Below are 21,687 nucleotides of genomic sequence, written 5' to 3' on the forward strand. Positions count from 1 at the left end.
GGCTTGAGTATGGTCTGTTGCTGGGCAAGAAGAAGAGGCATGAAGCTTGGGGGACACTTGGGGAGATAGGTGGGGCAGGGAAGGGGTGGAAAAATAAGTGTCCAGCCCCCACACCCCACATGTGCTACATAGAAGGGTACAGAAGAAATATGGCTTCCAAGGACGAGAGGAGGAGACAAAGGGTTACATGATCCACACCCTCCCGAGAGTTTGCCTGGAACAGTCACGGTTTATGCCTACCGCCCCACTATAATTATTAAAAGTACCTTTTGTCATTTCCCCAGTGTGTCACAGTTTCAATGACTGAGCATACGGTCACTGTGAGGAACTCACGGAATTCTGGATTACAGAGTCTCATCACCCCCCTTCCCTCAAGTCGTGCGCCTTTCCCACTATCTTGTGATTTAACTCCTGTGCAGCTGCTGGGCCAGGCTGAGGATGGAGGCCGAATTAAAGCTACTTCCAGGGGGAGGCTGACTGCTAGGCCTACAAGTAGACCTCGGGGCTCAGAAATCAGGAGCAGGGCAAGGGCCAAGACTGGCTCAAGGGCAGAGAGAAGGCAGACCCGGGAACATTTCGGAATCCCTCGGTGAAGATGGAAGGAGACGAAGGAGAGACAGAGGTGTGAGAGGGAATGGGCCAGAGCGAGAGGACAGCCCGGCTGTGCTCAGTCAGGGACATGGATGCGTGGGTAAGCTCGTCACCACTGTTTAACATGCTTCAGAGAGCAGGAGACGCAACAGCACATGCGGTCAGATACAACCGTCTGGATGGTGCTGGAAAACCACAGGACCAGACAGAGCAGGGAGGAAGGGGGCAGAATGGGCAAAACCCAAGGTCTCAGAGCCGGGAGCCCTGGGGGAGCGATGAAGGAAGCGGGAACTCACGGGTTAGAAACAGGGTGTCTCAACTGGAAATCAATCTGTGGTCCATGTCACTCCTTTATACGGCCATCAGCGTCCCGGTACTACAGCCTGAGCCTCGAAACCTCGAAGCCAGCCCTTCCTTCGGCCCTGGAGCCGCAGGCGAGCTCTGCTTCTGGTCTGCAGGTCTGCAAGTACGGGACCACCTCCTCTGTGATGGTGGAGGAGGGGGCAGGAGCTCAGCCCTCGGGTCCAGTCGGGGGAGCAGCAGGAGCAGGAGGGCTGGGGTCCTCCAGCTGCACGTCATGCAGGTGCACCGTGGGGGTGGTGGGGTCTTTCCCCACTCCTTGGTTCGGGTCGGCCTGGTCCGGGTGGTGCCGGCGCACGTGCTTCACCACCTGGAACTTCTGCTTGGCCTTGTAGCTGCAGAGGCGGCAGAAGAAGGGGTGCCGGTCGGTGTGGGTGAGGGCGTGATGGCGCAGGCCGGCGGCCCAGCGGAAAGCACGGTGGCACACATTGCACACGTAGGGCTTGGCCTCACTGTGCTTGCGGAGGTGGGTGCGCAGCAAGAAGCGGGTCTTGAAGGCCTTGCCGCACTGCTCGCACATGAAGGCCCGTGCCTCCCGGTGCCGAGTCTCCTGGTGCACGCGCAGCGCGTCGGCCCGGTTGGTGCAGTACTCGCACTCGGGGCACTGGTATGGCTTCAGGCCTATAGGATGGGGCAGGGCCAACGGACAAAGTCACTATCAGAGCTGGTGAAGCCACGTGGAGTGGGCCCAGGAGTCACTGGGATCCCGGGACAAGACACAAGCAGCACACTGACTCACGACTGCCATCTGTGGAATGTTCCAGCTCCATCTGGCATTTCTTTGCCCTCCTCCCAACACAGCCCCTTTTGCACAGTGAGTGCCCAATGGATGCTGATAACCAACTGGACCCCTGAGTAGCCACCTGACGGCGATGACCACTCACTCAGATACCACCCGGTTTCCGGATGGGGAACTCCAACCCCTTATGATCATGGGGTACCCGTGGAACTTGGGGATCCATTTAAAGAGAACTCCGTGTTCAACTCAGAAAGGAAAAGAAAATTCTTAAGGGGAAAGGATTAGATGCAAGAGAGCGGCATCCATAGGTGCAGAGCACCCTGAAACGCATCTGGTTATTGCCTGGACGCGAGGGGATCCTATGCGTAATACAGACATATGGCCGTTTAGCCGCTCGCGGAGCACCTGTAGTTCCCGGACTCCGTACCCAAGAGAAACAAAGCAGCTAAAACAGGCAAACTTTTCATGTTCCCATTACTCCTAGTAGCTCCACTGTGTCTGCAGTAACTAAGCAGACCTCTGTCAGCCACATTTATGTTGTGGGGCTCTCAGCAGGGGGTCGGTGGCCTAGGGCCGTGGTCAGCAGAGAAGCTTTTACAGAGTACACCCAGGCCCTCAGGCTCACCTCTCTTCTGATTCTCCCAGCTCTTCAGTGGGTTGGGAAGCTATTCTGGCCCATCAGCCTCTCCCCCACCTCTCAATGTGCACCCCGAATCTGAGTAAGGACATCCACCACCTCAGGGAGGCTGGTCGTGCCAGGAATGGGGGGGACCCCATGGGCCCATGGAAACCACACAGACTCACCTGTGTGCTTGGTCATGTGGTACTTGAGTTGGTTGACCCACTTGCACTTGTAGCCACAGTCGGGGCACAGATACTTCCGTTCCTCCCTATGGATCCGCATGTGGTACTATGTGGGGGGGAAGAGCAGAGTGTGCCTAGAAAATGCGCACACTTGGTCCTCGGTGAAGTTGCTCCCAACCCAGCCGTGCTCCCTCCACCAAGCGGGCTCCCCGGTGCAGCCACTCTGCCCACACCTAACCTGCTGGGCCGCCACCCAAACTCGCTGGGCCGAACTCTCAGTCTGCCCCTTCTCAGCTCTGCCACTTACTACCTGTGCCCAAACTCCCAGTCTATTAATCTGTGAAATGAGAAACAGCAGCACTAACTCCACGTCCTGTGTTGCAAGGATTAAAATTACAGCAAGCACGCAATAGTGCTCAATAAAAGCCTTCGTCACAGGCCATGCTCGCATAAGGGCATCTCCGCTTTGCAACCGTGCTATCAAGTATCAGCACCTCCTTCAATGGGGGGCCGCTAGGGGGCTTGACGGAGATCCCAGAACTGATAACCAGGAGTAGGGACCAGAGGACCCAGGGAGCTTCCCCCCACCCCCCCAGAGCCCGTCCACCTTCACCTCCCACCACGCCCCCTCCCCGCCCTCCGCCTCAGTGGCTTCCCCCCACCAGCCTCACCTTGAGGCGGGAGGGGTCGGCACAGGCGTAGGGACAGAGGTGGCAGCGGTAGGGCTTCTCTCCCGTGTGGATGCGGCTGTGCCAGGTGATCTTCTGGCGGTTCTTGGTGCTGTATGCACAGTCAGTGCACTTGTACAGCCGGGTGCCGCCGTGCCCCTTCACGTGGTGGTCCAGCACCAGCTGGTGGCGGCACGCGAAGTCACAGAAGGGGCAGCGCAGGGGGGGCTGGCCGGCCCCCGCACCGCCCTCCGGAGTCTCCGCACCTGCTACCGCCGCCTCCTCCTCTTCCTCCTCGTGCTGCTCCAGGTAGTGCCTAACCAGGCCAGCGCGTTCCCGGGCTGCAAAGTCACAAAGCTGGCAGCGGTGGCTGAAGTGCTGCTGCCGCCGGTGCTCGTCCAGGGCCGGCCGGCTGGGGAAGGCCTCCTGGCAGGCCCCACACTCCAGTCGCGGGTGCTGCTTGCGGGTGTGGCCCCGCAGGCTGGCTGGGCTGGCGCACAGCAGCCCACAGCGGGAGCAGCGCAGGGGGCCCTCGGTGGCAGGGGAGCCCGGCGAGGTGGGGGGCGGCTCGGGGTGCCGGCGCAGCGCATGCTGCTTGAGCGCCGTCTCTGAGCTGAACTGCGCCTCGCACTGGGGGCAGGCGAAGGCGGGGGTGCCCTGGTGGCAGCTGTTGACGTGGCGCGTGATGTCATGTCGCAGGTAGCCGCTATAGTCGCACAGCGGGCAGAAGTGGGTGGGCGTCTTATCGTGGACCCGCAGCCGGTGCAGGCGCAGTTTCGAGTTGGTACCGAATGTCTGCGGGCAGGAGCTGCAGGGGATGCGGCCGACCCCCGTGTGGCGGGACTGGTGGGCCTCCAGCCGGTACCGCCTAGTGGTGGAGAAGTCACAGAAGGGGCACTGGTGGGGCTTCACTCCCTCGTGCTTGAGCCGCCGGTGCTGCTGGAGGCAGCGGCTCTGCTTGCAGGTGAAGCCACAGTCCCCGCACTGGAGTGGGGGCCGGGGCCCGCGGGCCGGGGGGGCGGTGGTGGGGTGCCTCCGCTTCTGGTGGAGCCTGAGGGTGGCAGCAGCGGCGGCGGTGAAGGAGCAGAGGCTGCAGTGCAGCTCTCCAGACTCTCCGAGGGGGCAGCCCCGGCTCTGGTGCGTCCTCAGGGCCCGCTCCTGGCGGCAGCTGAAGGGGCACGTCGGGCAGGAGAAGCGGGCCCCCTTCTGCTTTGGAGCCAGTGCCGTGTCCCCAGTCCTGGGGCTGCCCTCTGCACTCCCACTGCTGGGGGAGACAGAGTCCCCACGGCTCAGAAGAGAGGCCCCTCGCTTTCCTCCCCCGCCACGGCCCCCCCGGCAGCCTTCAGCCACATGAGAGGTGATGGAGGAGAGCCGGGAGCACAGGAACGGGCATGAGTGGCAGTGAAACTTGCCCTGCTCGAAGTGGAACTTCTCAGGGGTCTCTGCGGGTAAGGTGTCCCCGGACATGGAGCGCAGGCCAGGGGGCTCCTCTACTTCTTCTGGCTCCCCGGGAAGTGCAGCAGCAGCCTCTTTGGGGAGCACTGGCTCTCCTCCTAGTGGGGCAGGGGAGGACTTCACACCTTCTGTGTCCTCGGAGACCTGGGTACCTGGGGGCAGTGGGGAGCCCTGTCCAGGCAAAGCCTTGTTCTTCCTGAGCAGAGCGGGACACTTCTTCAGCAGGTGGGTGCTGAGGCCACGCTGTTGCTTGAAGCTGGCTCCACACTCGGGGCACAGCAGGGGCCCTCGGCGGCCCTGGCACCCGGTCCTGGAGTGCACGCTCAGGGCCTTCTCCCGGCGGGTAATGAACGGGCAGTGTGGGCAGCGGAAGGCGCGCCCCTCTCCCTGGATGACTACCATCTGAACCCGCCCCTCCAGGACCAGAGCCTCGGCCTGCTCTTTGTCCTGCCTCCGCAGGGCCTTGAGCAGGGACTCCGACTCGGGGAACTGGGGGAGCGGAGTGCTCTCAGCGGGCAGAGTGGCCTTTAAGGCTCCCGCCCAGCTGTCAGGGGGCTCCTCTGAGGAAGGGAGGTTTTGGGGGGCCTCTGGGACTGGCTTTTCCAGAACAGGCTCTTCTTCAGCACCCAAATCAGAAGCCCCGGCAGCTTCAAAGGCAGATAGCTCAGTCAAAGTTCCATCTGGCCCTTCAAGTCTCAGGGGCCCTGCGGGATCCAGGGGCCTGAAGGCCACAGGGGTGGTTTCAGTGATCTCCTCCAGGGGTGGCTCAGCCACGGGCTCCAGCTCTACGCCCAAGGCCTCTAGGTGCAGGGTGCACCCTCCCTCATCGACCTCCGCCAGACTGGGGCTGCCAGCCAGGTCGTCAACCTGCGGAACCCCACTGCCATCCTGTCTCCCGGTGCTCTCCTCCTCGCTGGTCTCTGGCGGGGCCAGGTCCGAGTGGGGCTCCACTGCCAGTGCAGGGTCCCGGTCTGGCCCCTCAGGCGGGGCGGGCGGCTGGCTGTGGGGCTCGGAGTCCAGTCGGGGCATCGGGCCCGGCCCAGCCCCCTCAGGCTCCTGGCCAGCATAGCGGAGCTGCCACACCTGGTCGCCGGGCACATAGCCGTGGACCTTGCGCTTGTGGAAGAAGAGGGTGGTGTTGCTGAAGGTACGGTAGTCACAGAGCGGGCAGCGGAACTCGCGCAGGCGGGTGTGCTTGCAGTTCTCGTGGCTCAGCAGCGCCTGCTTGTGGCGGCTCTGGTAGCTGCAGTAGCGGCAGGGGTAGAGTGGGGCCGGCGGGCCTGGGTGGTGCTGGGAGGCCATGTGCTTCTGCAGCTCGTACTTCCTCTTGCACGCAAAAGCGCACACCTCGCACATCAGGGACTTGCCCTGGTGGCGCAGCTTGTGGCTGCTCAGCTGATCGGCCCGGTGGCAGCGATAAGAGCACTGGTTGCACTGGTATCTGGTTGGGGGGTGGGGAGGCAAAGTGGCCAGGCTCAGTCTCCCAGAACCCATGAATACTTCCTGTGGACAAGGCTCCGCACTCAGGGCAGGACTCGTGTCATCTAAGCCATTCTCTACCACTACCCCACAGACTGGGCATCTGCTTCCAAAGGAGGAGACTCAAGCACAGAGGTTAATGACCTGCCTCCGGTCACAAAGAAGCGAAGGGCAGACAGCCCACCTTCAGTGCTTGTGTTCCGACCCCTGCTCTATGTTGCTCCCACAGGGAAGACAGCACGGATCAGCCACCTGCTGTAGACTCTGAGGAACTGCGGGGCTACGGCCTCACGGGGCTGGTGTCTGTGCCTAGATCCCATTCTCCCCCAGAGGCGTGAAAGCTCAGCAGAGACCCCCTGGCCAGCAGAGCCACAGCACAGCGGGGAACTTTGCCTGGATGGGGAACGTGGCTAGGATGGGGGGTCCAAGTGTTGTCTCCCAACTTTCCTAGGCATGGACTTTGTGAGAGCTCAAGGGACACCATCACATCTGGGCCTGGACTCTGGGTCTATGCTCCTTTCCCTGAGCCCAGAGAGTTCTCCCCGTGCAGAGGGGGCCACAGGCACAGAAGCCAGCTACCGGCAATGGAGCAGAGACCAGATGAGCAGAGAGGAGCACAGGGAGGAGTCATTCTGAGGCCAGGAGAGCACGGTGAGTTCAAGAGGAGGCTAGCTTAGCGTCAGCTTCCTGGGTGAGGGTGGGAGCGGGGAGGGCACACGCACTCATACCTGAGGTCCCCCGCGTGTTTCCGCATGTGCACACTGAGGTAATGCTTCCACTTGGTGACGTAGCCACACTCAGTGCACATGTAATCCTTGGTGTTGGAGTGGGTCAGCATGTGCTTGGACAGGTAGCTCACGTCTCGGCATGTGAAATCGCAGAGTTCACACTTATGAGGTTTCTCACCTTGGGTGTGGGTGGGGGTAGGGATGGGAGGGGAGGAAACAGGTCAGACGTGGATTGAGGGGGTGCACAGACCGTGCTCCCACACGCAAGCTTGCCCTGATGCTGAGCACAAGCGAAAGTCTCCCTCACCGCCCGGTGTGTGGCTCCCAACGGTCAGCGCTGCTTCTGGCCCTCTCCCCGGCTCCGACATGGAGGAAGCCAGGGGGAAAGTGAAGACCATACTTTCCACGACCAGTCTGCAAGTCTACCTGGATGCTATAGAGCTTGTTAGCTCTAATGGCCGACCGCTCCACTTACCCGAATTCCCTCCAGTTTTGCAGAAAAGGAGAAAAAAACTAGGCCGTGTGACGTAGTGGTTAAGAATTTGGACTCTGGAGTCCAACCCATTAATAAGGATATTAATAGCTAACATGGACAGAACGTGCATTATAAAAATGCCCCCTCTTGGGGAGCCTGGGTGGCTCAGTTGGTTAAACAACTGCCTCTGGCTCAAGTCACCATCCCAGGGTCCTGAGATCGAGCCCCATGTCGGGCTCTCTGCTCAGCAAGGAGTGTGCTTCTCCCTCTCCCTCTGCCTGCTGCTCCCCCTGCTTCTGCTCTCTTGTTCTGTCAAATACATAAATAAAATCTTTAAAAAAACATGTCTGCTCTTACTGACTCTTCCTGGCAGCCCTATGAAGCAGGTCCTAGGACTGCCTCATTTTATAAAGAAAGAAGGCGGGGCGTGGGGAAACCACAGAGCTATGAAGTGGTGGTTTAGATCCCAGCTGACTACTACTACGTGGTCTTGGACAAGTCACATAACCCCTCCGAGGCTGCTTTTCCTTGTCTCCAAAGAGGGGGGCAACAAAAATACTGATTCCTCAAGGCTGGTGAGAAGATTAAGTAAGACATCCCAAAGTCCTCAGTGGTGCCCCGCAAGGACTCAAGGAAGAGCTGTCTATGGGATTGGGTAAGAGCTGGTGCTAAGAGGCCGGGGGCACGTTCCTTCAGGACCCTTCCCTGTGATCCCTGCCTGCCCACTCAGCCCGTTTCCCTGGTGAAAGGCAAGCGAAATGGTACTCTGGCTCCAGTTCTAACATTAGCAGTATGATCCCGCAACAGGGCATTTAAATGTTCAGTTCCTCTCCTTCACCTGCCTCCCTTGCAAGACTGTCTTTATGCATTAAATGAGACAATGTAAAAAGAACTCGGCAAACTATAGAGCACTGTAGAGATGGGAAATTTTATGAAGGGCCTTAGAAAAATGACCTTTGGTGACTAAGGCATGCACAGAAATGAACTGTTCACTGGAAACAATGGCTTTGCCCCAAGCTGCCTAAGAGCTATCCTCCTAAACTAGAATCTTCGACAAGATTTTTTTTTTAAATGTCTTGTCAACCCACTGATGCTTGCTTAGAGATTGCAAGTGGGGCGGGGCCACAGCAGGAAGCTTAATCTGGTTGTCACTCAAAGCATCAGTATAATGCTGGCAACCAATTATAGTCTGAGTCAGCTCCCAAGGCTCTCTCATGTATGGGCGGCTTGGGCCACTTGCCCCTCATCTCCAAACCTGAATCACAAAGGAAGGTATCTCTCCATGACCTTCGGCTCAGACCACCTTGACTCCCATCCTAGCTTAACCATTTCACTACCCGAGGGACCCTCAACTTAAGGCTCCTTAGTAAACTACAAATGGTAGATCTGGTTCTAGGAACGACGGACGCAGAGCCCCTTGTGGGCCTCGTATCCGGCACATGAGCCCAGCAACGGCCATGTGACCAGTGTGACTGCAGGGGCAGAAGGTGGGCTCACCGGTGTGCAGCAGCATGTGGCGAATGAGCACCCTCTTGTGGGCGGTGGCGAAGGCGCACTCGGGGCACTGGTGGATCTTCTCGTGGGCATGCATCTTGCCCACGTGGTCCTGGTAGGCCACGGGGTTGAAGGTGGCGAAGGGGCAGAAGGTGCAGCGCAGCTCCTCGCTGCCCGCATGGCCCTGCTTCTTGTGTTTGCGGAACGCGTGCTTGTTGGAGCAGGCGAAGTCGCAGTGTGGGCAGTGGAAAGCATAGTGGCTCTTGCGGTGTGCCTCCATGGCCTCGGCGCTGGCGAAGAGCAGGGGGCACGAGTGATGGCGGCACTCGACAGCCCTCGCGCCGTGGCTCTCCTTCAGGTGCTTGATGAAGGCCTTGCGGTCGGGGGCCGCGTAGCCGCAGCCCTCCTGAAAGCAGCGCAGGGGCAGCGGCCCCGCGGCGGCCGCCGCCGTGTGGCTCTTGAGGTGCTCCTTCAGGGCCTGGCTGAGGCGGAACTCCTCCCGGCACACGGGGCAGGCGTAGGTGTCCGAGTAGAAGTTGGAAATGTCCTCGTGCATGCTGGCCATGTGGCGGTTCAGCGCATTCCTCTCCACGGCGCTGTAGTGGCACAGCGGGCAGCGGTGGGCCTTCTGGCCCAGCTCCCGCAGCAGGTGCGTCTTCAGCTTGCTCTTGCTGGTGAAGAACTTCTGGCAGTTGGGGCATTGCAGGCTGGGGTCGGGGAAGTGCAGGTGCAGGTGCTCCACCAGGTGTGTCCGCTTCTTGAAGCAACGCTTGCACTCCGGGCACATGTGAGTCTTGAAGAGGGACTCGGTGCCAGGAGGCACATTCCCTGGAGAGGGAAAGGGAGAGAGGGTTGTTGGCGAGATTCTCTGAGAAGCCGGGGGCTGGCCAGCTCACGGGAGAACCATGATTTGTCCGGACATGACGTTAGGAGGCCTTTCATCTCTCTCTGTGGGGAACCTAACAACGGCATCTCCAGCAGGGCAGGCTCACAAAGGGGGCGAGAAGTTCAAGTACTGAAGGAAGCCAAATCACAAGGATTTTTCTGACCTGGTTGTGGGCCCATCTGAAGTGCTTCCCCAGCTCCCCACTATTCCCGAGCCTTTGTCTAGAGCTGCTCAAGAGAACAATCTGGAAGAAGCATTCTCACTCTTCCTGCCCTTGTTTGTGAGGGTAGGCAGCGGGATTGGCAGGGTTGGTTGGAAGGCCAAGAAACCCGCAGAGTATGTAAAAGGGAAGAGAAGAAGGTCAAGTACTCCTGCATCTAAACACTGGTTCACTGAGTTCGAGATCAGAGAGAACTGGTCATATACACAATCAGATCTTTTCTGGTCACTTGACAGGAAACGTGCTCTGTGGGGGAAGGATGGGTTGCAAATGTGGTTCTACAGAGTTGGAAAGCTGGGAAGCAAGGATTCAGAAATAAAAATCTTCGTGGGCCCAATGCCAGACAAAACAGGCTGCTGACCAGTGACCTCCGGCATCTTTATATAATCAATATCACCGTCTCCTTCCCTGCAAAAGAGCCTCTGCCTGAGGAAGACCAGCCTAGGAGAGCAATCCCTACTCTGTGTTTCTACAGTCTTTACCCATTTATCATTTTCCCACTACATAGGTCAAAGTGGAAGGGTAAGAACCAGAGGCCATGAGCCAACACCCAGAAAACCAAACCCCAGAGAGCCTCAATGTCAGTCTCTCCACAATCCATTCCTCCCACCACCAAGAGGTTCACGCCTAACCATGTCATTACCTTCTAACTGCTGAGCTCCCTGGCCCTTCTCCAGGCCTTTTTGGGTGTCCTTCAGAGCGCCACTCTCTTCTTCCTCTGCGTCCCCTTCATCTGCTGACTGCTCCCTGGGCAAGGGCGCCTCTGCTCGTTCTGATGGCTCGCCCCCTCTAGGGGGCAGTTTGGGAGCTGGAGACACATAAAACTTGATGTCTATGGGAGCCAACGACCACAATGACTGTTTCTCCTGCTCCTCTTCCGGGCTGGCAGGACTGCCCCCTCCCCATTTAGAATAAGAGAATCTTGCGCTTGGATTCTAGGTCTATCCATTTATTACCACTCAAGACAGGAGAAGCTAAGCTATCATTAACACTCCAACCTAAAGCAAATCAAACCTCAGAGGACACCATCCTCACACCCTTTGAAGGCAAGGGCTTTGAGATCACTGCAGTGGGGGTAGGGGGCTGGGAGGTACAGACTGGGGAGACTGCACTTCCTTGGCCCGGGTTCCCAGGGCTAATGGCTGGCGGCTCAGTGCAGGTGAACATAGCCAGACCTCTAAACCGGTCTACTGAGAAGCTGAACTCAGCAATTCAGGGTCATACCCTGTCCCCTCCGATCCATCGCTCTACCCCTCCACAGAGGCGGTTGCTTCAATAAGGCCAAGGTGTAAGGCTATTTCCCAGGAAAGAGGGGTCTTCTCTTTGGGAACACGGCACTGACTGGTCTCAGCAAGCCTAGGTCTTGTAGCAGAATCCTGGTCTCTCCCAGCCTATTTCCTCCTCCTCCTCTATTCATCCCATGCCCTCTTTTTGAGACAAAAAAAAAAAAAAAAAAAAGACCCGGTCTCATACCTGGCAGCAGCTCCTGGGCCGGAGGACCCTGCCGGGCAGAGAGCTCTCCCTGTGGCCCAGGCCCGTGGCTCCGCTGATGCTGCCGGAAGAGTTTGACGTTGGAACCCATAAAGCTGCAATGGTTGCAGTGGAAGGGGTAATGGGCCTGTCGGTGCAGCTCCATGGCCCGCCGGCTCCCGAAGAGCAGGGGGCAGCCCCGGAAAGAACACGGCACAGGGACCGCGGCATGGGCCTGCCTCAGGTGGAGCTGCAGGGCCTTGCGATCTTCCGCGGAGAATGTACAGCCGGACTCCGGGCAGGGGAAGGTGGCGGGAGGGCCCCGGTGACTCTTGAAGTGGCTCTTCAGGGCCTGGGGCTGGGCAAACTCCTGTCTACACACGGGGCATGGCAAGGGGCTATCTGGCAGGCCCTGCCCCTGCACAGGGCCAGAGAGAGGGAGGTTGCCGGGGGTGAGCTCCTCGGAGCATGGGGGGCCAGAGAGGCCCGGCAGAGGCTGTATGAGGGGCTCAGCACACTGGTGCAGGGCCAGCAGAGTGGGCTCTGCAAAGCTCTGCTCACAGCGCTCACAGAAGTACACCTCCACCACCTTTACCAGGACACCTGCAGGCAGAGGACCGAAAGAGAAGCACGGCATCAGATGGAACGAGACTCCTAAGCGTTAGCTACTAGTAGAAAACGTAGGTGAATCTTTTAATATTGGTGGGATGCAGATAGACGTTAAGACTTATACGGGGATGGTAAGCCCCATAAGGTCAGGGACAGTCTATTTGCATGTGACCTGGGTTCCCAGTATGTAGCACAATATGCCAACATAAAACAGGTATTTAATAAACATTTGCTAAATGAATACAACAAGCATTAATCAATTCTGGAAAGCATTAAGGAAAGGCAATACGTTTGGCCCAAATGAAAACTTGCAGAAGAAGAAAATGACGCTCTAAGGGTAATATCTGCAGCTTTTTTTTTTTTTTTTAAGATTTTATTTATTTGCCAGAGAGAGAGAGAGAGAGAGAGAGAGAGCGCAAGCGAGTACACACAAGCAGGCAGAGAGGCAGGCAGAGGCAGAAGCAGGTTCCCTGCCGAGCAAGGAGCCCGATGCGGGACTCGATCCCAAGACCCTGGGATCATGACCTGAGCCGAAGGCAGCGGCTTAACCCACTGAGCCACCCAGGCGTCCCATATCTGCAGCTTTGAATGACAAAGTCTTACTTTCTACTTTCTGGAAAGAGATTTTTTTTTTCAAAGGCACAGTAATTCATAAAATGAAGAACATCTGTTTCCAAAAGACCCAAATCATACAAGTAATCACTGGCATTTCTTTAGCAATGGGCAGGACCTTGATAAAGAAAGGCTTAGGAAACACTCACTGGGTCCTCTAGCTGCCCTTCGAGAAGAAGGACCCAGAGTCCTGGGAGGTTAAAGACTGTGCTTGCTCATGGCAGAGCCTTGACTCCAGCCCAGGTTTGTGCCATTTCTACTCTGCTGGTTTTCTATCTTTTTTTTTTTTTTTTTTAAAGATTTTATTTATTTATTTGACACAGAGAGAGAGAGAGAGAGATCATAAGTAGGCAGAGAGGCAGGCAGAGAGAGATGGGGAAGCAGGCCCCCCTGCCGAGCAGAGAACCCAATGAGGGGCTCGATCCCAGGACCCTGAGATCATGACCTGAGCCTCAGTCAGAGGCTTAACCCATTGAACCACCCAGGCGCCCTGTTTTTCTTTTTTTAAAAAAAAATTCAGTGCAACAATTCAAATGACACAGATGTACCTCCAGAAAGAATAACCAACCCCACCCTTACACACACAGTTTGGTCTATATTGTTTTAGGCCTTTAGGAGTCATTTCTCTGCAATTTGCTGCCCCCCTCACTCCCTGCCACCACTTGCTATAGATCAGATACTTTTTTCTATGATTGCCTTTAGATCTAATATATTTTTTTGTCCAATTCATAGTACCTCTGAGCACAAACACGTCAAAATGAGGGCTTGCCTTTACTAATGGACATTTGGGTCATTTGGAACCCTTGTAAGTAAAGCTGCTCTAGACATCCTCATCCCTGTATTCTTGTGCATGTGTGTGAGTCTTTCTAGAGGACGGGGCCCTGGAAATGGAATTTCTCGGTCAGAGTATGCATATTTTCAAATTTGTTATGTAAATAAATTGACCTTCAAAAGGTTATGCTAAATTTATACTCTCTGTAAGCTGTAAGACAGTATCTGTTTTCCCACCAACACTAGATATTATAAAAGATGTTTAATTTTTGCCAAAACTGAGAAACAACAATGGCATATCATAGTAATTATTATTTTTTTAAGGTTTTGTTGTTTTTTCTTTAGTAATCTCTACATCCATCATGAGGCTTGAACTCACAACCCTAACCTCAAGAGTCACAGGCTCTTCCAACTGAGCCAGCCAAGCACCCCTCATAATTATTTTTAAGTGAAATTTATTTGTGTGTTGAGATTAAGCATTCTTGTGGTTTTTGACTACTTTTATTCTTCTTTACTAACTGCATGTAGGTTTTTCTTCCCTCTCAAAAAAACCAAAACACCCTTTTTCTTATTATGGAGCTCTTTGAATTTTAAAGAGATTAACCCGGGGTGCCTGGGTTAGCTCAGGTTATGCTCTTAGGATGAAGCCCCGCCTCAGGGGTCTTGGATGTCTTGGGATGGAGCCCCACATCAGGCTCCCACTTCTCTCTCTGCCCCACCCTCCTGCTCTGCTCTTGCTCTCTCTCTCTGATAAATAATATTTACAAAAAAATAGAGTTTAATTCTCCCTTATATATTGCAACTGTTTTTCCCTTGTTTGTTCTTTATTATTTGCTTCCCCACACAGAAGCTTAGAAACACTCTATGATCAAATTAGCTAATCTTTTCCAGGATTTGTTGTCACCATACCACACTGCCAAGGGAAGTTGTGACAACTGTAGCCGGAGGATGGCAGTTAACAAACGGGGAAGTTACCTAAAAATAAGAAGTTGTAGCTATGGGAAGAATAAAGGGGAGAACCATTTTTCTAGCATAAACATAAATGCTCAACTCCCATTCCTGACAACACGCCTTGGATGAGTTACATATGTTACACACAAGAAACTAGGGCAAGGAAATACCAGATTACTTCTGGGAAGCCCTGCCAAGCCCAGGGTGGTAGAGACACTGGGCCTTTTGCCTAATCCCTGGCTGCAGTTCCTGAGTGGGAGGGTCGATACACTATAGGAGTAAGGATTGGGTGGAGGTGTCAGAAAGGTCTTCCCATCTGGATCCCTGCCTAGCAGACATGAAGTCCTTGCAGGAAGAGACTCTGCCAAGAGCTTGGTACCAGCTTGTGAACCACCTTGCCAGGCTTCAATCAACATTCACCAACTGCAAATCAAATGACAACATCTCTAAGAATAAAAATAAGATGCTACCTTGTGTTCTCATCATATTTATATAGAAGGGTCAAAAATAGCACAGACAAAACCTCAGGGCTGATTGTCCCAGTGGCCTGCTAGCAACAGAGTGGGTACCTGGGGTCTCTCCAGGAGCACCTGGGGACAGGTTTCCAGCCACTGTTTCCACAATGATCTCCATGTTCCCTGTGTCCTCTTCAGTTGCTGTGGCCTCTACCAGCAGGCAGCCTGGGTCAGCAGGCAAAGGTGTGGGGTTCCCAGCAGGACAGGGACTCTGGACGGGCTCCAGGATTCCACGGTTAGAGAGAGATGGGGGGATCAGCAATAGCTCCGGGCATAGTCCATCCATCTCCCCAGTGTTGTTGGTTGGCTGTGAGTCCAACACGGGGTCTGTCATCACCAATGACTGGTGTTCTGTGGTCTCCTTATGTGCTGGTAAGCCTATGGAAGAGAATCCAAACAAATCAGAGTTGGAAATCTCACCTTCCTCCCCGTTGATGCCGGGGCATGGCCCAGTGTCTGCCCACTTAGGCATTTCCTTTGATGGTAATGTGCCACACCTAGCTAACCTAGAAGTTTTCTTTTTATAACAATGTTCAGAACAAAAACTAGACAGATGCTAATAGGAATCAGCATCAGGAGAGAGCCAACAAGTTTTGGCCAATATATTAAAAAGTGAAGGTTATATCTCTTGGAGCTAAGTGACCTTGGTGAAATCATTAAGCAATCTGAGCCTCAGTTTTCTTATATGCAACAAAACTGGGGCCAAGGGATCTCAGAGGTCCCTTCCCCTCTTAACATACTATGATCTCACTATTCCTTACTATGGGTGTAAGGCCCTTCCTTCAGGATCTGGCCTGGCTGACCTCTCCAGACTCATCTTCCACCTCGCCCCTTAACAGACCTCTGACCCAGCCATATTAATGAGCTGCCACTCCCCAAGCTCACCACATTCTCTTTTGCTCCCATACACTCACACATGCCTTTCCCTCTCCATGTGATGGGCCTCTTCCCTTTCTTCATCTCTCTCATCTGGCTAACCAATGCCTGTCCTTTAAGAATCTGCACAATGTCACTTTGGCTATGAAGGCTTCTTGACACCGTTCATAGAAGTTATTCTCTCTGGGGTCCCACTGGCACCTTGTACCTAGCTCTGTTGGAAACTGTCTCACTGCAGCGTTGTGACCTATCAGTCTCCCTCCCTAGATATGGAGCTTTCTGAGTACAACTGACTGACATTATCACTTCACTGAACACAAACCACAACAATCTATGTAAGTCAGACAGACGAGATTCTAGTGAAGAACTGTAGACACGGAGCTCCATCAGAGGAGAGTTAGATTTCTACAAGGATAACAAACCAGTGCCTCTCTAGGTATGAAGGAACCCACCTGGAGGAATATCAAACTCATTAACTATGGCCTCATATTGAAAACACTAGAACACAACCAAGAAATGAACGGCAACTAAACTGCATATCCAGTTATACAGGGCCAAAGTTACCTGAAGCCGAATAATTAGTAATGTATAAGAATGATAGTAATGTATAAGAATAATTAGTAATGTATAAGAATGTATTAGTAACGTATACAGTAATGTGTAAGAATGAAACTGAGTCATGCCCCTCAAGTGAGGGCTTAGGGCCAGGAAACCAGGTTGCTGGTGAAAATTCTGCAACTCAAAATCTCGGCTCAGGGAATTCAGAAGGTAGCTGGGAAGTGCACTTCCACGGTCAGAGGGTTCTCTGGAAACCATAGCTTCCACTTACTGAATATTATCACCACTCTGCGGGGAGCCAAGGAGGACTATCCGTCTAGATGGAGAACCTGAACCTTCAGCCGCTGGAAGGCGGGTAAGGTGGCAGACAGGTAGTCACAAGAGGCATTGAGGAAGAGAAAGGACAAATTAAGGTGGAGAGAGGGCCTGCGGAAAGAATGAGACCCGAGGCACCCGGGTTTCCACCTGCCTTTGGGCTCTGACTCACCGCGTGGCCTCAGACAGATACAGTCACCTCGCTTCCCAGGGCCTCAGCTTTCCTATCTATAAAGTGGAGGTGATGACAGCGTCCACATCGTTGGGCGGGAGCGGGAATCACAAGAGCCAGCAAATGGCAAGGTCGTTTTGTAACCTGCAAAGCTTGGGATGGAGCATCGTCATGATTACTGTCCAGAGGCGAGGCAGCGGATAGTCGGGCGGGGTCCAGAGCAGTGACGCGGCTGGGGCACCGGGACTGTTGCTGTGATGCGCCGGGGCCCCGATCGTCGGCGTGCTCCGTTCAGCACCTCCTCCCGAGGGGTCCCGCCGCCCAGGCCCACCCTCATCCTGGGGCTCGAGAAACTTTTGCCTCCGGCCCGCTCCACACGTACCCCCTCCTACTTCCCGCCCGGCAGCCGCTCACTCACCTCCCGGCCCAGGGCGGGCGGGAGCCGCGTCTCTATGGTCCGCCAGCCGCTGGAGCGGCCTCCCGGGACTCCCTTTGTGCGACCGCCTCCGGCCCAGCCGCCTCTAGGACTTCGGGCCGATGGAGGCCGCTCTCTCTTCCCCTTGTCGGCTGGCGGGGTACTCTATGGTTTTCTCTGGCGTCTCCCCTTACCCCTTCCTCCAACCGAGAAGCCCAAGGAGTACCATCGAGAGTTGTGGGGCAGAGTGGCACGGTCCGCTGGGTGGGTGTGGCGGGAAGTAGGTGAAGGTACACGGGGGCGGGGCCGAGCGGCGTTTCCCTCAACTGTGCGAGGCTGAAACCATCGAGAGGGAGGGCCAGAGAGTCATGGCGGTAAGGGGGCGGAGTGACGGGTTACTCCAAGCCACGCCGCCCGAGGCGCGAGCTGGGGTGTTAAGAGGGTTCGGGAGGGGGCTTCTGGGTGTCCGACAAGGGACGGGAGGGGGAAGCGCTTTGTCTGAGGCCTTCCATGCATAGATATTTTGGCATTCTGGGTTCTATTCTGAGCCTCGGCGGTGGTCTCGGCTGTCAGTTCACCGCCACGCGTGCCCCCTGCGCCCTACGCAAAGTGGCAGAGGCCAGGAAGGTGTAGAAACAACGTAGCCTCCTGTCCCTCGGGATCTCTAGAATTAGACTCGGTCACGTTTTATTGGGGGGGAATTCGGGGAAAAGCTCCATGGAGGAAGCAGCTGATGGACAGGTCTTCTATTGGAAAGAAGGAAGGAATCAATTAGAATGGGCGTTCCGAGTAAAGACACCCGCTTGAGCAAGAACAAACTGGTTTGAGTATTTGTACAACAGGGAGTTTTAGGCGCTAAGCTATGAAAGATAGGTGGGCGCCGTGTTGTGGAGGGTGTTGAGTACCGGGCAGAGGAATTTTTACCTAATTCAGGGATCCGTTGAGAGCCAGCCATTGGAGGTGTTGCAGTAGGGAGAGTAATAGGATTGAAGCAGATTTAGGAAGGAAGTTCTGGGTCCTTGTGTAGCAATTTGGTGAAGCATTAAGATGACATTTCAAGAACTAAAATTAATCTTAAGGAGGCAGTTTAGTTGGGAAGTAATAAAGGGCTAAAAAGGACATTAACAATTGAACATGTAAAGGACAGGGTATTTCAAGGTCATTAATCATGGTGATAAGGCATGAGATTAGTGACAGGTCAGTGGAAGAAAATAGCTTCTTCGTTCTCTGTTTATTCTGTCCAGTGGGCTCCTTTCTATCTCAGCTAGTTCCAGGGACCACAAAAAATTCTTTCCGTCATCCTGATGAGACACTGACTACATTGCTTTCTCATGTTTAAACAATCTTCAGACCTAGTCCTCTGGCAGGAAATGAGATACGAACAGGATAATCAAGGGCAAAATGGAAAGAGGGGCCTGAAGTGTCGGCTCTTGCCTTCTAGCCCCTCCCTCCACCCCACAGAGAATATTGAAAACACAGTAGCACTGACCTATCCTTCCTGCACCCTGCTTCTGCAGTGGTTTTGGGGGAGGCGGGGACAAGGGTGAGGATGGATTGCAGAGTCTGGTTTCTAAACTGATCTTGTGTTTTGTCCCATTTCCACTACCCCCACCCCCAGGTTTTGAAAATGCCTTAGAGCCTGTAAGTTCAGTGTTTCCCTCTCAAGATGCCCCTCTCAGACTTTATTCTCGCCCTGAAGGACAATCCCTACTTTGGGGCTGGCTTTGGGCTTGTGGGTGTGGGCACAGCCCTGGCCCTGGCCCGGAAGGGTGCCCAGTTGGGCCTGGTGGCATTCCGGCGTCATTACATGATCACGCTGGAAGTCCCTGCTCGAGACCGAAGCTACGCCTGGTTGCTTAGCTGGCTCACCCAGCATAGTACCCGTACTCAGCACCTCAGTGTTGAGACTTCATACCTTCAGCATGAGAGTGGGCGCATCTCCACCAAGTTTGAATTTGTCCCCAGCCCTGGAAACCACTTTATCTGGTAAGTTTGGGAACCAGGGAGGGCTCCAAGAGTAGAGGAGGAGAATGAGGGGAGCTGGATTTGACCCATTCATTCATTCACCCCACGTGGACCACTTTTATGCAGGTATCAGGGGAAATGGATCCGAGTGGAACGAAGCCGAGAGATGCAGATGATAGACCTGCAGACAGGAACCCCTTGGGAATCTGTCACCTTCACAGCTCTGGGCACTGACCGAAAGGTCTTCTTCAACATCCTGGAGGAAGGTGTGGGATGGCAGGGGCTGGCTTTGTTGTGAGGGTTGCAGGGATGGGGGCATTTGACATTGGAGCAAGGGAAGCTTGGATCTGAGCCCAGGGGACCAAGAGGGAAGCTCTTTTGGCACAGCTTGGCCTAATTGCATGGCAAAGAGGAATTACTGGCTTCCTCTCATCTTCTCCCTCCCAGCTCGAGAGCTGGCCTTGCAGCAGGAGGAAGGGAAGACGGTGATGTACACAGCCATGGGCTCTGAGTGGCGTCCTTTTGGCTATCCACGCCGCCGGCGGCCACTGAATTCTGTGGTTCTAGAACAGGGTCTGGCCAACCGAATTGTCAGAGATGTCCAGGAATTCATTGATAATCCCAAGTGGTACACTGACAGAGGTGAGCAGCAGCCGGGGTCTTGGCTGGGGTGTGTTTGATGCGATGTCAGAGCTGGGGAAACAGGCTGGTCTCCGTGACCAGACAGGGCGAGTATAAAGCTCTAGCCTACTTCCCAGAGATCAAAGGTAAAGAACAGTTGTCACGGGCGTGATTTCTTCTCACACTAAGGTCATCAGGCCACCAGGGGGCAGGGTTGGGAATGAATGTGGACATCTGGGGTAGAGTACAGGAATTCATTTTAGGTCTTGATGATCCCCTTGGCGGTTTCCTAGGCATTCCCTACAGACGTGGCTACCTGCTTTATGGGCCCCCTGGCTGTGGAAAAAGCAGTTTTATGTGAGTAGGGTCACATTTCCTTGTAATCTGTAAACTGGAAAAAAAAAAAAAAAAAGGCTGTGGGGTTGGAAAGGGACTTGAATGTGGGGACTGGGGAGCAGGATAAATGTGGGATATGAGAAGCGTTCGGGTGATAGAAGGGTTAGGTCTCTGAGACCCACCCAGCACAGCGAGGACAAGCATTTGGGTCTGAGAATGGATCCCCAGGTTGCCCACCTCCTGTCCTCCCATCCCCCACAGCACAGCCCTGGCGGGGGAACTGGAGCACAGCATCTGCCTGCTGAGCCTCACAGACTCCAGCCTCTCTGATGACCGGCTCAACCACCTGCTGAGTGTGGCCCCGCAGCAGAGCCTGGTGCTCCTGGAGGACGTGGACGCAGCCTTTCTTAGCCGGGACCTAGCTGCAGAGAGTGAGTGAGGGGAGTTTTGAGGGAAGGGGAAGGTTAAGCATATAGGAGTAAGTGAGGAGCAGTGGAAGAAAAAGGAAATCCAGAGGGCTGACCGAGGATGCCTGGGGTTGGCAGGAGTCCATGAGGGGCACTGATACACCGGGGAATGTGGTGGGAGTAGAGGGTTTAAGCAAAGTCATGATCAGCCACACTGCTTTATCTCTGCCTCTCTCTAGACCCAGTCAAGTACCAAGGTCTAGGTCGCCTCACCTTCAGCGGACTGCTCAATGCCTTGGATGGCGTGGCGTCCACGGAGGCCCGCATCGTGTTCATGACTACCAACCATGTTGACAGGTAAGGAGGGGTGAGGCCCGCTGAGGCTGTGAGGCAAGACTGCACCCCCTCAGCACCTGAACCGTCATTTCTGGGGGGGTCCCAGTGGTATTTGTGTCTATGACTCTGCCTTTGCTGCCTTGTTCTCTTAGGCTGGACCCTGCCCTGATACGCCCCGGACGAGTAGACATGAAGGAGTATGTGGGCTACTGTTCACACTGGCAGCTGACCCAGATGTTCCAGAGGTTCTATCCAGGGCAAGCACCTTCCTTGGCTGAGGCCTTTGCAGGACGTGTCCTTCAGGTTACGACTCACATCAGTCCCGCCCAGGTACAGGGCTACTTCATGCTGTATAAGAATGACCCTGCAGGGGCAATTCACAATGCTGAGTCTCTGAGGACATGACGCGCAGGCTGTGCTCGGCTCTCCCCCTCAGGAGCAATAAATACCTGCCACAGCACTCTGGTCTCTAACCTCCCTGGATGGGTACTTAAGTAAAAAGCAGGGGCCCTCAGGCATCCACAGAGGCAAGTGCTGGGGACAGAAGCTAAGGCCAAGTTGGAAGAGACACTATGGTAAACAGGGAAGTGTAGTCTTCCATCTAGACGCATTCAATTTTTTTAAAAATGTGGATGTATACGAAGGGTGTGTGTGCATGTTATGTTCCCGCATATTTTGCTTAAATGTGGCCTCTACCAGTTTTCCTGAACCCTACCACACTCACTGAGATGTCAGACCCGTTCTTATTCAGACCCTGGGCTCTTGGGAAAAATGGGACTTCAGAGCAAAGCCAAGGCTATCCTGCCACACTTGTCTTGCTAGAAATTCAGAAAGAGCCATGCTGCACAGGCTAGGCACT

General features: G+C 54.8%; 2 protein-coding genes across 6 annotated transcripts; one reads left to right on the forward strand and one right to left on the reverse strand.

The window, feature by feature from the left end:
- Positions 1 to 923: 923 nt before the first annotated feature.
- On the reverse strand, positions 924 to 17,393 carry ZNF142 (zinc finger protein 142). Of its 5 annotated transcripts, XM_047721043.1 has the most exons (11): positions 17,167 to 17,393; positions 16,749 to 16,900; positions 16,533 to 16,605; positions 14,882 to 15,205; positions 11,373 to 11,972; positions 10,543 to 10,707; positions 8,797 to 9,621; positions 6,825 to 7,002; positions 3,166 to 6,058; positions 2,495 to 2,600; positions 924 to 1,572 (listed from the first exon to the last, which is right to left on the reverse strand). In XM_047721043.1, the coding sequence occupies exons 4-11, from the start codon at positions 15,159 to 15,161 to the stop codon at positions 1,103 to 1,105; spliced, it is 5,517 nt and encodes a 1,838-aa protein (XP_047576999.1). In that variant the 5' UTR covers positions 15,162 to 15,205; positions 16,533 to 16,605; positions 16,749 to 16,900; positions 17,167 to 17,393; the 3' UTR covers positions 924 to 1,102. The 5 variants fall into 5 exon arrangements, 4 of the variants coding, with proteins under 4 accessions (XP_047576999.1, XP_047577001.1, XP_047577000.1 ...); XM_047721045.1 differs by lacking the exons at positions 16,533 to 16,605; positions 16,749 to 16,900; XM_047721044.1 differs by lacking the exons at positions 16,533 to 16,605; positions 17,167 to 17,393 and having other exon boundaries at positions 16,749 to 17,158.
- A 51-nt stretch (positions 17,394 to 17,444) lies between these two features.
- On the forward strand, positions 17,445 to 21,288 carry LOC125095100 (mitochondrial chaperone BCS1). The gene is made up of 8 exons (XM_047721056.1): positions 17,445 to 17,537; positions 18,782 to 19,149; positions 19,255 to 19,394; positions 19,576 to 19,770; positions 20,043 to 20,106; positions 20,347 to 20,516; positions 20,732 to 20,849; positions 20,981 to 21,288. The coding sequence occupies exons 2-8, from the start codon at positions 18,830 to 18,832 to the stop codon at positions 21,231 to 21,233; spliced, it is 1,260 nt and encodes a 419-aa protein (XP_047577012.1). The 5' UTR covers positions 17,445 to 17,537; positions 18,782 to 18,829; the 3' UTR covers positions 21,234 to 21,288.
- Positions 21,289 to 21,687: the final 399 nt, after the last annotated feature.

Source organism: Lutra lutra, chromosome 3, assembly GCF_902655055.1.
Source record: "Lutra lutra chromosome 3, mLutLut1.2, whole genome shotgun sequence".
Lineage (NCBI taxonomy): Eukaryota > Metazoa > Chordata > Mammalia > Carnivora > Mustelidae > Lutra > Lutra lutra.